Source organism: Ruditapes philippinarum, unplaced genomic scaffold (genome assembly GCF_026571515.1).
Source record: "Ruditapes philippinarum isolate M1 unplaced genomic scaffold, ASM2657151v2 ctg1153_1_1_1_1, whole genome shotgun sequence".
Taxonomy (NCBI): Eukaryota; Metazoa; Mollusca; class Bivalvia; order Venerida; family Veneridae; genus Ruditapes; species Ruditapes philippinarum.
Window position 1 is genome coordinate 46,678 of NW_026856520.1, and position 16,447 is coordinate 63,124.

General features: G+C 32.3%; 1 protein-coding gene across 1 annotated transcript; it reads right to left on the bottom strand.

The window, feature by feature from the left end:
• Positions 1–3,268: 3,268 nt before the first annotated feature.
• Positions 3,269–14,524, bottom strand: LOC132746866 (uncharacterized). Its single transcript, XM_060736139.1, has 9 exons — positions 14,364–14,524; positions 12,558–12,691; positions 11,900–12,028; positions 11,256–11,319; positions 10,497–10,624; positions 7,130–7,248; positions 6,262–6,394; positions 5,688–5,784; positions 3,269–3,422 (listed from the first exon to the last, which is right to left on the bottom strand). Exons 1-9 carry the CDS (start codon positions 14,434–14,436, stop codon positions 3,364–3,366), a joined length of 936 nt encoding a protein of 311 aa, XP_060592122.1. The 5' UTR covers positions 14,437–14,524; the 3' UTR covers positions 3,269–3,363.
• Positions 14,525–16,447: the final 1,923 nt, after the last annotated feature.

The following is a 16,447-nucleotide window of genomic DNA, read 5'->3' on the forward strand; positions in this document are numbered from 1 at the left end:
TGTCGTTGTCGACGTCCCCTAAATCTTGTCCGGAGCATAACTCAGTCACTTTAAGTCTGATTGTCTTCAAACTTGGTATGCAAGCTTCTTTTATCAACCCAAAGTGCAGTGCACAAGGACTGGTACTCTGCACTTCTTAATTTTTGAGTTATTGCCCTTTGTTAATTTTCATACTTTAATTTTGTTTGGGCCATTTCTCTTCAACTATAAAAGCTATGGACTTGAAACTTCATAGGATGATAGATATTATTAAGGAGAAGTGCAATGCACAAGAACCGGTACCCTACATTTCTTAGTTTTTGAGTTATTGCCCTTTGTTAATTTTCATACCTGTTTTTTGTCCGGGCCATCTCTCCTAAAGTATACATGTAAAAGCTATGGACTTGAAACTTCATAGGATGATAGATCTCATAAAGAAGAAGTGCATTGCACAAGAACTGATACTCTGCATTTTAGTTTTTGAGTTATTGCCCTTTGTTAATTTTCATACTTTATTTTTTTCCGGGCCATTTCTCCGAAAGTATAAAAGCTATGGACTTGAAACTTCATAGGATGATAGATCTCATTAAGAAGAAGTGCAGTGCACAAGAACCAGTACTCTGCATTTCTTATTTTTTGAGTTATTGCCCTTTGTTAATTTTCATACTTTGTCCCGGTCATTTCTCCTCAAGTATGAAAGCTATGGACATGAAACTTCATAGGATGATAGATCTCATTAAGAAAAAGTGCAGTGTACAAGAACCGGTACTCTGCACTTCTTATTTGTGAGTTTTTACCCTTTATTAATTTACATACTTTATTTTTGTCCAGACTATTTCTCATAACTTATAAAAGATATGGACTTGAAACTTCATAGAATGATAGATCTTATTGATAAGATAAGAAGTGCAGTACATAGAAACTGTTGCTCTGCACTTTTTATATTTTGAGTTATTGACCTTTGTTAGTTTTCATATTTCATTTTTTTCCTGGCCATTTCTCCTAAACTATATTGTTCACAAGGCGACACATCTGACTCGCGGAGTTCTAGTTAACTAATTAATTTTCATTTTGATTTCCTTTAAGGGTGATAAAATATCAAGTTTTAAATTTAAATACAACAGCATATACCTGTTTGCCTATTACCCATTAACCTCTCCTATTTCTTAAATGGACATGACCTGCTATCATTTTTGGTACTGTTAATTATCAGTTTTGGAATGTAGAAATGCAGTAATAAATTGGTAAATTAGATTTACATTTTGTTTTCTGTACTCTCAGTAAATAGATATATATGTATATAGCTTGCCTATAAAGCTAAATGTGAATTGAAAACTGTTTTGGATAAACTCAGAATATAGTGCTAGTGAAAATAATGAATTTTATCATATTTCTAGTTTTTGTTGAAGTAACACATTAAACTTTTATCTGTTTAAGCTTTTTTGAATGTTATTTCTCCTATATATATCAGTATTTTCAATACCATTTATCCTAGTTAATCACTACTTTCTATATAAAGTGCTAATAACATTAAACTTAAAGAGGTGGTTATTTTTAGTATCATACACTGTACCAAAGTGTCAGTATCAAAAGAATGAGGTTTGTAAATTTCTGATAATGCAGGTGGCACATTAAACAAGAGCTGTCAGAAGGACAGCGCGCTCGACTTTTTTAGTGCTTGCCTATAAAACAAAACTTTGACAGTTAAGGGCACACAAGACTTTAACTAGGAATTTCTAAGTACAAATCAAGAAACATTTTCACAGAGTTATCTTCTCTTGCTTACAGATAGGTCTCATGATGGCACATAAGAACTCCAACTTCCAAAGTAATATCTCAAATGGTTAAGTCAACAAGTGGACAAGAATGAAAATCTTAACTGAGTTTCTAAGTCAAAAAGGGCAATAATTCAAATAAAATCCTTAACAGAATTACCTTCTCCTGCCCATGTTTTGGGACCATGATGGTAAACAAGTATTCCAACTTTCAAATTAATATCTCAAACAGTTCAGTCAAAAAGTGGACTGGTACTAAAAACTTAACCAAGATTCTAAGTCGATAAAAAGGCCTTAATTTTTAAAACAAATCCTTGACAGAGTTACCTTCTCTTGCGTACAGATGGGGGTAATGATGTGAAATAGCATTAAAAGTTTCAAAGCAATATCTCAAAGGGTTAAGGCAATAAGTGGATTTTACCCATATTCAATGTATTTTCTAAGTCAAAAAGGGGCATAATTCTGTCAAAAACCTTGACAGAGTTATGTCCTCTTGTCTGTTGATGAAGGTCGTGATGGTAAACAAGTATGGTCAGTTTCAAAGCAATACCTCCAATGGTTTTGAAATAAAGTGAGGTGGTACAAAAAACTTAACCAAGCTCAATACACTTTCTAAGTCAAAAAAGGGCCATAATTCTGTCAAAAACCTTGACAGAGTTATGTACTCTTGTCTGTAGATGGAGGTTATGATGGTGAACAAGTATGGTAAGTTTCAAAGCCATACTTGTAATACTTCTGAAATAAAGTGGGGTGGTACGAAAAACTTAACCAAGGTGTGACGCCAACGCCGACGCCGACGCCAACGCCGACGCCGACGCCGGGGCGAGTAGGATAGCTCCCCTTTTCATAGAAAAGTCGAGCTAAAAATCATTGGTTAAACTATTAAACAGCAGTTCATATTTTTAAGAAATTTTAAATGAAGTTTTCTGATTTATGTGATTTAATAATTCTCCTGATTTAACTGTAAAGCTGTGTATTATATATAATATGTTATCTCAGATATTGCTCCTATTTGTTTTCTTGTGTTAATGTAAGCATGCAGGATATATTTATCATTTGTATTGATCTGTAGAATGAAATAAAGATTTAAATAAACAATAGTTTTAACAGTTTCTTGTTATTAAAATCTTTTTTTTGAATTGAAAATTTTGTTGCAGATGACTGAAGTCCATGGCAATAAGTACCTCAGTATACAAGACAAATAAAAAGACACAAAAGGAGATAATGTGGGAGACTTTAGGACAATGGTTCTGCTTGATTATATAAATTGTTTAGTTATATTTGTGAGACAAACTAGTTCAGTAATTTCCCCATTATGCCACATCGGACTGATACAACACCAACTAGTTCAGTTATTATCCCTAAAATAATCAGGAAAGCACATCTGTTTATTTATTCGTCTCTGGTATCACTTGATTATAGATCAAAGATCTCTGGAAAAATAAGGCAGACCCTCTGCCACAATATAGGGGTCATCAAGAGTTAGGGTTAAAAACATAAATAATCTTATAAACAACAGTATCACAGTTTTATTTAAGTTTAATACAAGGAAAAAGGGACTAGTATTTATTCTAACATGTTTTTGTATCTATCCATGTTGTTCTTCTCTCTATGGACTTGGTTGTAATGAAATGTGCATTCTCTGAATAATATAACAGTAGTTTGGCTCTGAAATAAAAGAACAGTTCATGTACATTGTTGGGATTAAACACAAATTAAAATTATTAATATTGTTATGTGAGATTTGAGGATCTGAGATATGGCCAAAGTGTCTAACACGTCGGACTAGTAATCTAAAGATTGCTGAATTCTATTGGACAAGAACAAAAGGTATAAATGACCTCTATAGACTGTCTCTGTTACAACACATGAATATTGTACATAAACAGAAAAAAAATTTGTTCGACCAAAATATTTTTCTGCTATCTAATGAAGGGTTTTATCCGTTAAAGCATTTGTACAATATCTTATACACTGTTATTCAAGGAAATTAAAGTGACATTATGCCTATCCAAGGTTAAAGGTGAAAGTTATAATAAGTCCCCCTCATTGCCAAGAAAATTGTGGATTGTGAGAGGCCAAAAATTGAGCCCAGGTCAATCATAAGGTAATGTGTAACCAACGCTGAAAAGCCTTTGACTCTATCTCAATCCATTGAGAAGTTGCAGCACTTTGAAATCAATTTTGATGGAAAAAATCTATGCAAAATGTTGATTTTTGGCAATTTTGAGATGTCCCCTTGTTGCAATGGTAACAGGAAATTTAAGACTGAGCATGTCGTTACAAAGGCAATGGTCCAGTCAACATTTGTGCCAAGTTTGATTAGTATTGAAGCCTTTTTCATAGTTTCATAGCAGTTTGAACTTGTAACAGGAGGCTTTTCAATGAAAACGGCCATTTTTCACAATAATTATGCTCATGAGGGAAAGGGTTATTGGTCATTGACCATTATAATAAAATTATTTTTGACGTAACTTATTCAGCTGAACTTCGGCAGTGAAAATATGAGCATAATGTCACTTTAAGATAAACTCTTTCTTAAATGTTATATTCATGTACACAAATTCGTCTTCTTCATAATAATAACACTAAAATGTACAAGGAAGTAAGGCTACATGTACATGTATATAAATATTATATCATGTATTTCATACAATTTTAACACTTTCCCACTAATTTTGAGTAATGTCTCTTTTTGAATTTGGAAATTGTCATTATCAATATTCAGAAGCCAAAAAGATACAGTCTTTCAAAATTTAAAAAAGAGAGAAGAAATTCGGAGTCAAGTATTTGGTAAGCATAAATACTTGGGATTGTTTTTTTTTTTCTTCTTCAATGTGATATTGATACTTAAAGGAGGATATTACTATAATAGTGCATATTTTCCTGTTGTTGTGACAGTAAATTACTGAAACTAACAACAATTTATTAACACAGTGTAATCACACTTTCTATCTTCTATATGTCCTTATACAACAAGGAAATATTGTAATATATTATAGTTTTATCACTATCTTTTATGTTTAACACCACAGCTTTAATTAAAGAAGCTTGGGTATCACTGATTACAACAGATATTTTCCTTTTGAAATCTTTGCTTATTTTTATTCCTATTGGTTTATAATAATACATTAGTTGTGTTAAAGAAATTGGTTAGTTAATTTTAAGTAAGGAATTAAAGCTGCATTCCTCCAGATGAGCCTTTTTTCTCTCTCAAGAAATCAACCTTGAATAAAATGTACTAAGATTTAAAGAAAAGTAAATATATTCACAATTCAATAAAATAATTTTCATGTTAAATGCAATTAATGACTGATTTTGCAATATTTATCGCCATAACTCTACTGTGTGTATGTGACTAACACAGTAAGGGCTATTTTTAAACATTCTAGCCTTTATTTGGTATTTTTTGAAGATTTTAAGTGGAGTGCAATGTGTTAATTTCTTTCTCTGCTCACTTGACAATACTTTTTTTTTAATACATTTTGAAATCTTTCATGAAAATGAACATGAACCTGTAGGCTTACTTGAACATGAGGAACAAAATATTTGCTCTAAACCAGCATTTACGTTGTTCTTAAATAAAGTTAGAGTCTGCATTCATGATTTACAATTTACAGCTAAAGCCCATATAAGGACTTGGCCATGTTCAGCATTATTCTGACATCATTGCAGGCTCAGATGAATTAAGTTTTAAGAGACTATCACAAAGTAAGGTTTATATAAAGACCTTAGGCTTACCCACTCTATACTTTTATTAAATAATAAATGCACAGTCAGGTCCTACACTAATGAAGCCTCAGCTAGATGTTAAATGTATCCCAGCATAACAAATTCATCACTCAGAAAAATTGAACATATGCTATTACTAAAAACTTGTTAAATATCTTTTATGATCACCATAAACAACATTTAAAATAAAATATCATTTACCATTATCAGGTGTAATATACCCATGTCTGATGAGGAAGTCAATAATGGTAAGAGCACAGTTCGGCTTGAACTCTTCAGCTATTATCAAATCCTGTAACTGGAATATAGTATAAATATTGCTTATCATTTTGAATAATAAACATTCCAAATTTAAGGGAAGGGCCCCTTCCCCACCTTAAAAATAACCTGATCTGTATCATCATCATCATCAACAACAACAACAACAACAACAACTGATTCATCAACACCATTATCTGCAGCATCATCATCATCTTTATCTTCATAATTATTAAAAATAGTATGAAATAATAACAATCAAAATAATAACAATCAACTACCAACAGTTCATTATCATCTAAGAAACATCATCAGCTAATAGTGATAATACTTATCATAATTATCATTTTAATTATTTACAAGTGTGTTGTTTCCTTGAGAAAGATACTTTACATTCATTGCTTAGTACCAGCTGGTTCCAGGAACTGATTCTAGAGTGTTTCAATAAGCTTATAACTTCCAACACAATCAAACTAAAATAAATTTGTATAAACTAAATAAGTGTGTTAGGTCAAACCTCTTCTAATGAATATAAGTGGAAACTTTGCATTTCTCCATCAGCATTTCTAGGTACAAAGTCTGGTGAAAGTTCAAGGTCGTACAGATACTGAGTCTCTGGTTCAATGCCCCTATCATCTATGTAACAATAGCTACAAATAGATTCAAATAGAAAGATAATTTACTATCTACAAAAGTTAGAAATATACAGCAATAATGGTCCACTTTTAAAACCATCACTCTAATATGTCTGCAATTTTGTGTGGTCTTATCATCAGAACTCCATCACTATAAAATCTGTTGTTTTTTTACAAATGTCCAAAATACCTTTCTACAGAGAAAGAGTTAAATATACAAATAGCTTCTGTTTTGAAAAATTGACATAATTCTTACTGTTTCAATTACTTGTCTGTTTCAATAGTTTAAATGAATTTAATACATTTATAATAATTTGAGTGAAAATATCAAGCTGTTGGGTAAGTTTATTACTCTTCCTTTAGCTAAAACATTCACAAGGACTAAACATATGAAACCTCATTTAATTTTTATGAAGTGTTGAGAATGCAAGGAAGCAAAAAATGCTAAGCACCAAAGTTAAAAAAAATATAGATTAAATTAGTCATTTCCGTAAAACTCTTCAAGAAAGATCCCTGGAAAGACTATCTAGTACTGACTTTAAGGGGTGTTAAATTAAAAAGGTGGTGTCTAGCAGTTTGTAATGTTAAGACTGTTATTAACATATATGCATTACTGTATATTTTACTACAAACATTCATTGCAGCTCAAGTCAATCTATAGGTCATTAACTTTAAAGGCAGAAGGGAAAATGTTTGATACCTGGCCAGGTCATCAAACAGGAGTTGTAGTTATGTAAAGTTATACCCTACCTTATAGAGCCAATAGGTTTAAGTTTTTTCAGTGTTTCATCATCAACTGAACCTTCTTCTTGACATTCTTTGATTGTACATTCTGTAATTCCAAGACCTGAGGTGAGCCCTCCTGCACACTGTATCAAACAAAATCAAAACCCCCCATTGTAACAGTATGTCAGGTATTTATAGTATCATCTTAGATTTGGACATGCTATTCAAAATGTGTACATGTATATTTAAACAATAACGTGTTTGTTAAACACAAATGCCCCCGGCTCAGATTCTTGTCAGTAACAATATTTAAGATAAAGGCTGTATGGGCAAAAGTGTAAAAAATCTATTTTTAGCACTGGTGACCTTGACCCAACTGACCCCTAACTCCATCCAAAGGAAGAATATCATGAAACTTATTTTCCTACCAAATATGAAATAAATCTGTCAATATATAAAGGCTGTATGGGCAAAAGTGTAAAAATCTATTTTTAGCACTGTTGACCTTGACTCAACTGACCCCTAACTCCATCCAAAGGAAGAATACCATGTAAGTTATCTTCCTACCAATTATAATACAAATCTGTCAATAAATAAAGGCTGTATGAGCAAAAGTGTAAAAATCTATTTTTAGCACTGGTGACCTTGACCCAACTGACCCCTACCTCCATCCAAATGAGAATACCTCAATTTTATGTTCCTACAAAATATACAAGACATCTGTCGATAGAATAAGGTTAATACACCTGTAAAAAGTGTAAAAAATCTATTTTTGACATTGGTGACCTTGACCCAAATGACCCCTTACTAAAGGAAAAGGAAAGAGGACCTCCCTTGGTATGACTATTATAAACATGAAAGACATTAACTTAAAAATAAAGGCTGTATGAGCAGAAATGTTTAGATTTATTTTTTTACACAAGTGACCTTGACCTTGACCTAGAGACGCCTAACGCCACAAAAAATTAGAGGACCATTAAAGGTATCCACCTACCAAATATCAAAGATATCATTAAATAAATTAAGTAATTAGGTGAAATTTTTTGATAAATCCAACTTGGCGGAATAGGTTAACCATACAAGGTCCTATTTTCAAAGTGATAAAAAGGGAAATTACTGGGAAAATGGACGGCACATTTATATAACTTGGCAATATCATGAACATTGTATTGATAAGTAAGTGTGAAAATTATTAAGCCATTAGTTCAGATAGAACATAAGATATTTCCAACTTGCCGGTTTAGGTTAACCATTATTCATTTTCTAAGTGCTGAAAAGGGCCATAACTTGGTGCAAATGGAAGCCATAGTTATGTAACTAGCCCAGATCATATACTTTGTATGGATTAGTCAGTGTGTAAATTATGAAGCCATTGGTACAGGTAGAACTTAAGAAAAATCCAACTTGCCATTCTTGGTTAACCTGGTACGAACGTTCCAACATTTTGGGTTTAGGGGCTATTTTCTTTGTTATTTTCTTTGTTTTCTTAAGGGCTACTAGCCCCTAAACCCTTTGATTACAGAATTAACCTATTGTTCTCTTTTGTTCTCTTTACTGTTATATAGCCCCTTAACCCAAAATGTTTGCATGGACAGATGGACGGACGTACATCCTTACATTTGTATTTTTGTTGGGTATTTTACTGTGTAAAAAAGTACCCAACAATACATCAAAATTCAATAAAAATACAGTCTACTATCGTTATCTCGACATCGCTTATCTCGAGATTTCGTTATCTCGATGAAATTCTGAAAGTCCCGTTTTTTTCCCCTTCTTTATCTAAATTGAATATATTTCTTTATCTCGATATTTTTATTTTTATTTTTTTCAGTATCTCGATGTGATATTTCAGCTCCAACAGTTATTTATTATAATCCTTTGTTTATCTCGACAAATAATTTTTCGTCTGCCCCTTGCAGAGGTGTGAAAAACACAAAGGGGACGGTTAACGCTCAAATTTAGCGCATGTCATAATAATTGATGATGATATGTTTGTAACAAGTCAAGGTGTTTTGAAATAATTGTTAATCTAATTAGCGTGTTGATTGACTTATGTCGAAAATGAGTGAATTTTCCGATATGTATAAAACATACGAACACTGTATTTAATTCATTATTACTTTAAAAGTCCATGAAATAGTGTCAATATAAATACATTATTGAGAAAATGTGTTTAATACTGTATGCTATCATTTAAATAAACTTTACTGCAAGTGATATCAGTTTGTAAACTTGTTATCTTTTAATCGGTAAATTAAATAAACTTGATTACTATTCAAAAATTGTGTGCTTTTATGAATGTGCTATTACTCTCACAAAATGATTGCTATGAAAAGATTTCATGTAGTTTATATGTGTTTTATTATGCAATGTTAAAACACTAAATAAATAAATAAAGTTAGAAAACAACGTTTTTGTTTTAGCGGTTTATAACTGAGTAAACCTCACCATGCGTCTTAATCACATAGCAGATAAATGCTGTATTTCCGCTGGTAAACATCCGCTTAATTCTGTAACAAATTGTTAATATTTATTTTAAGGATTGACACCAGATAATGAAACGTCGTACTTATTTGACTTATAAGGTATGTGCATGTCTTCTGTAAAAATTAGTTTTTGACAGGTTTAAACCCTCATACGTTTATCTCGACATTTCGTTATCTCGATATTTTTTGACAGTCCCGAAGACTTCGAGATAACGAGAGTCGACTGTACCCAACAATAAATACGGAGTGAGTAGGATTGGTAGTTGTTGGGTATTCAGTTCCCAACATAAACCCTCTCGTGCGCTCGGACAGACGGACGGACGGTTCACTTACTATATGCCCGGGGGCATAAAAACAATATAGAATGAAATAGCAAAATTTTTTTCAAGAATCCACTCTTTACTACAGCAAGTTTAACCACCATATCACCTAAATTTAACCAATAATACAATGTACTTGAAAGTCAACATATGACCTTATCTAGACCTGTCATGCCAAAAAGCAACTATATGACCTGACCTTAACCAAATTCTCCACAAGAGACCATCTACTTATCCCACATAATTTCTAAATCCGGGTGACAGACAAGTAACTATATGTCTCTATGTCGGAGATGAATTGTCATTGAGAAATTACGCCTCCCTCAAGGATCAAACCATCAACCCCTGGATATCTAATCCAATGCTGTCTGTATTGAGCGAAGCAGGTGGAGTAATCACCCTGCAGCACAGGCTCTATTTCTTTCCAGGGAATAACAAGGGAAATCAAAATATCAAGGATTCTGATAATAAACTCATAAAAAAAGTCTTTTAATTCTAACACTAGACATGAAAAATATTCTTTATGTGATTTTTTTACACCAAAAAATGATCTATAATAGCCCAATCAGGATTTGTTTATTTTACCATGTTATCAAGCATATTTGGAAAAGTTTGTTTTGTTTTGGATCTTCTTCCAACCCACATCTTCAATTCTCCATCTTTATAAGTGTAACCATTGACATGTACACCATATTGAATAAAGCCAAATAATGCTGAAAGGAAAGCAGTGCTACCATGATAATAAATAACATGTCTACCAGTAATCTATAAAATTATTTTGGGGAACATTAATCTAATCCTGCCATGTATTTGTACCAACAGCATGGCTTGCACTCACTAAACACCAGGAAAAATTGAAAATGGTCAGTAGCAATAAACATCATTAAAGAAATTATATACATGTTAATATTAAATGCAAGCTGCCAGTTAAAGTACAGTACATGTAAATTTGCAAGAATCATAGAAGATAAATTCAAGCCCTGCCTCGGACCACCATGTTCTGACACCCTAAGTAAATGTATTTTATAGTCAAATTTGTATACAATATATTTCTACTTGTTTAAACCTCTTTGTTCTTTGGGATATAACTATAAATGTTGCCAGAGACAGGATTGAACCTAGGACACACAATGAATTGGTCATGCTTCAAATCTGATACTGTCAGTATAACCTGTGCAGAACAACACTACTAGAGACAATTATTTTGGTTGTTGCTTAGTGGTGTTGCTCCAAAGAGGTAAAGTAGAGTGGAAAAGAATGGAAGAAAAAATCTTGTTGTTGTATAGAGTTAACTCTTTACAGAGAGCCCCCTGCTATTTTTAACTAAATTAGAAATAATCTTACGGCAACCAGCTCTCTCCACATGACAAATTGGAGGTTCCCCCAGTTTATAGAATATACTGTATTTCTGAAATATAGGAAATCTTCTTTACACAGGCTCTGATATTTCTTATGAGCAAAAATATATATTGACATAAGTCCATTATTCCATATATTTCAACAAAGTTGAGACCAGTTTAATTGACACAAATATCTTCTTTTGACAGCTATAGAAGTGCTTCTAAATAGATAAGAACGTAAGCATAACAGTATGGACTACAAAAACTATACCTAGAACTTATCAAGCATATCTGGAAAAGTTCTGTCATCATAATTGTTATACAATTTTTTTAATGTTTGACATCAGGCAAGAACAGAAGATATGATTTTAAGGTCAGAGGTCATTATCATTTAACATGTTTATCTCTAAACCTACTGGAACCTTTAAAGATAAGCTTTTAATACCACCAGTAAAGAGCCAAGCCAACCTTACATATGTGCACTCTGACCAGGAATTATACTGTTGACTGACTTACTTTAAATATACATCTTAATATCCCCAAAGTAGGTATCAAGCAGACACTTCGATATTCTTACCAACACCATACATTACATGAAACAGTCTGTACCTGATCAACAACATTAACTATAGTAGAATGAACTTTTACCTCATTTCTCCATCCTTTTAGTGTAACAAATTTTTCTTGTTTTCTTAGATCCATTAGAACTCTCTCAAACACATCTGACTTCTTTACTTCAGTTGATAACTGCTCACTTAAATACACACATTGACCAGACTGAAATTATAATTATTACAATGCCAATAACATAATATATGTTATTATAAAGTGAGGAGATATTGCAATTTATATCATTGTGAAAATGGTTTATCCAAAAATCAAGGCATAAAAATCAACAAACAATTCATGCACATGTGCAAAATAATGAAATGTACAAAATTACTACAAAAAAAAACTTTAAGAATTGTAGATTTAATAGGTAGTTCTTTACATTTTTGTTTCGTATTTAGTATTATAAATCAGTTAAAAATTAAAATATTAATACCAAATACATGTACATACATGCACTATTAATAGTATAATGAGGTCACATTGCTAATCTTCAAACTTAGAAACTTTGAAAACTTTTCATTTAAATTTAATGCGTTTTTCTATAATAATATTCAATGTAATTGTACATGTACATAGACTGGTGACAATAATTACTTAAATATCAGTAACAAAGAAAAAACAGCGCTAAAATAAATAAGTCAATTATACAGATGTTGGTGTAATTAAAGAAATTCATACAATACATCACAGGTACCTGTTCAGTACAAATCTTGAACACGTCTGGATAATTTGGTAGTTCTTTCATAACCTGTGCTGGTATAACACCAACTCTGTTACCATCAATATAGAAAGGTACACAACCAGTGTGAGCTCTATTTCCACTTGGATCTGTAATATAACAAGGCTATTTATGAAGGTATGTATAATATAACCTCGGATTTGTTTCCTTCTTTGTCTGGGTCTAATGAATAGTCCCAAAAGAAAATACACATTTTTTATCAATTCCAAGCTGAAAAATGACCAAATATAAGATTGAGATATCATATTCGCCAAGTAATGAATCATCAAAAATTACCTGGTTAAAATTAAGAATGCAACAATGGAACATATTACCAAGCATAATAGAATTATTAAAAAGAAACAAAAATAGAGACTTTGATTTATAATGTAAAGATAAATAAGACAGCAAACATAATATTGTGCTAAAAAAAAATTCACCTGGTTTCCCCCCGGTCCGAACCACAACTTATGACAGATATTATTAGTCATCAAATAGAGGGTTATCTCACCCAAGTAGTGATAACCTGACATTCCAATCTTATTATACTGAGCTATTTTTTTTCTTCTTTTTCTTTGGGGGGGGGGGGTATCCCAGAATTGACCCCAGGACTAAACCAGGAGTACATACAAAGTTCAATCGGATAGCTCAATAGGTAGAGCGTTAGACTGTGAATCGGGCAATCTGGGTTCGATTCCTGGATGTTGCAGGTCACATTCATTGTGATTGATCATATAACCAATTCTACAGTCATTCACACTGTACCTCAGCTGTGGTATGTACAGAATGATGTTATCAGTTCCATGCATAAGTGAAGGCAACTTATACTGGTAAACTGTCTGCCAAGGAACAATGCGGTGGGTGAACTGTGCTCTGGTAAATTCAATGTGGCTTATTGCTGTGATGGGGAGTGAAAACTACCAATACCACCACCACTTATTAAGAGTATTATATTCAATTTTTACTTCTGAAATAGACATAGGGGTCTAATCCAAGAGATTTTTCAGCATTGTTTTTATCAACCTGTCAAAATAAAAACTAAATTTTGTGCAAGATAATGGAATAAAAAATAACTCAAATCGGCACAATCCGTGAGTTGTGTCTACAGTGAATATTGAAATGAAAACTGTACTGGTCGGGGACCATCAACCGGACACTTTTTGAACATTTTACCGTACATATTTCATAAATTTAAATCTAGAGATTAAAAAAATTCACACAGTTCAGCTAAAAAAATTCACACAGTTCAGCTAGGTTCTTTTTCTAACTAACAAACTAGTTTGTTTATTTCTGATTGTATTGACACTAATATCTGAGGCTCGACAAGGGGGGTCTCAAAATTACCTAAATTGTCTACACTACAGGACCATGTGTCCGGACAGATTTGTACATTACTTGTTTTAAATCAGGTAAAAGCTTGGGTGTTTTGATTTTTAACATGATATACAATATTTCAGCAACAAATGCTGAAGTTTTGGATATTCTATTGTTTACCCTGCAAATGATTATAACTGGTATTTGAGGTCAGGCATTGATTTCTGGACCCCCCAAATTTTAACGTCAACACTCTTGAAATAGACATTTAATATTACCATTTACGGAGGTTGAAATAAATTTATTTACTTAATTTTAGAAGAAACATGCATTTATTGATGATGAAAAAGTGACTGACAACCACTGAACAAAGAAAATACTAAATTTAAGCATTTTCGGGGCCGTCCGGTTTTGATGGTTGTCCGGTTTTGGTGGTCCCCAACCAGTATTAAATGGGGGAAAACTTACCTGCATAATCAAAATTGTTTAACTCGGAAACCAATTTGAGTACAGCATCTGACCATTTCTTGTCAGTCCTCATGTTGTCAAATATTTTGATAAAAGGGGAGTAACTGTGAGTTTTCGTCTTAGGTATATTGTTCTAATAGCAATTTACGATTTATATGCGATATATTATCTCATTATTTTTAGGTCAAATATTTCAATACAAGATTGATTTAATATGCTATTAAAAAAAACATCATGATGTATGCGCACAAACATTGCACAAATTGCCCTGTTGTATGCACAGGTGGCAGTATCAGTGTTTGGACACCCCACCCCTATCTGCCCCTGGTCCCCTACTACAACCCTGAAAAAAAAAAATTCAACACTCTAAGGCTTACTATAAGGTACCATATACAAAACCACCGATGAAATTATATAAAAAAAAAATTTTCCACTATCAAAATTATAGTTATAGTCTTAACTCTTAACTTATAGTATATTTTTAAAGGGGGTCATTATATACATTTTTTTTTTTTTTTTTGACACTTTTAAGATGAACACAGGTTTTTTTTTTATCAATCTGGTCATATTTTTTCTTCTCAGGTCCGATACTTTTGCCTGTGTCTTTGACAGCATAATAGGACTCTCTCCAATGCCTATAAATGAAATATGGATTGAAAGAAAATTTTTGCCTTTTTCTTTACTGAGAAAATTTTACCTTTTAATCAAGGCTTTTTTTACTATCAAGCACTAAGAATAGTCGAGCGCTGCTGTCCTACCGACAGCTCTTGTTTAAGTTTGTGGACTGAAACAAATATTGAAGCGAAGCACCAATGGTGCTTCCTACTCTGTGGAATCATTCAAAAGTTTAAATATCTGCCATTTATAAACTTTAGCTCTGCAGTTTTGATGTATCAGGGCCATCTTGACAAAAAAACCATAGCATTGACATTGCAGTCCCAGGGCAAACAAGTAATAACTTGGTTCACTTCCCCCTCCTTCCCAAAGTTGGAGTCATATATTTACAATTGATAAATCCATCAAAATTACATTTTCTAACAAACTAGAGCAATTTATGGCCATAATTATACCATTTACTGCACACATTAAGTTCTTGCATTATTCTACATCACTCAAGCAACAATTACATCAGATGAGATTGTGGGGTATCTTGTATCATAAATAATGTTGGATATAACTCCCAGCCAACATTCTATATACATGTATCATAACTTACATTATTTTTTTTATTTAATGCAAGTTCAATCTTATATTGCATGAAATAAGTTCATTTGTGAACTTTACATTACATTGCGCTCCTCAGTGCCAACATAACCAAGTCTCTTGCGACAAGTTTTGGACAAAATGCGAGGCAGAAAATGCTAAAAATAGCATCAATCCAGATCAATTTTTAATGTCTTTTGTCTTTTCTGATAATTCTAATGTCTGTTTGGCCACTCTGCTGTTAATATTTAATGCAGAAGTTTGATAACATAGCAGTTGTTTTGACAAAATATGAACTGAGGTGGATTTATTTTATAGACAAAGGCCTACAAGACATTTGTAGTATCAAGGACTTCAATTTGTTCCAGTTGTGCTTGTGTCTTGCATCTTTCATAATAAATGAATCCAAGTGACAATTTCATATTTAGACAGATCTTAAGGCATTCTTTGGGAGATATTGATTGAACTCAGACAACTTTCAAGTTAATAAGTGAATTATTATGAATCTGGGTCTAATCTATAGCAAATATTGCCGTTTAACACGTTATTATTTTTAAACTGTAAGCATTTTCTCTAACCGTGACACCCCTACTGAAAACATTTCTCAATCTTGATGGTTATAAAAGAACATTGCAGAAAACTATAAAAAAATTCGGTAAAAATGAATGCAAGAATTATTATTATTATATAGGTCATGGTGCTTGTTAAGATATATGAGGAGTTTTAAGTGAGTTTTTGTTTAGTGGTTGTTTGAGAGAGAACTTTACAGGCAGCAAATCTCAAACAAGAAATTTTCAGTTCATGTATGAGTTAAATTTTCCAACACAACAATTATAACTCGAAAAAGGCATAAATTAACAACAAAAAATGATGACAAATAA

Coding starts and splice junctions, on each gene's coding strand:
- LOC132746866 (XM_060736139.1), bottom strand. CDS start 14,436: ATGAGGACTGACAAGAAATGGTCAGATGCTGTACTCAAATTGGTTTCC. Junction 12,029..12,557: donor TCAAGATTTGTACTGAACAG/GTACCTGTGATG, acceptor TTATAATTTCAG/TCTGGTCAATGTGTGTATTT. Junction 5,785..6,261: donor ACTTATATTCATTAGAAGAG/GTTTGACCTAAC, acceptor ACTATATTCCAG/TTACAGGATTTGATAATAGC.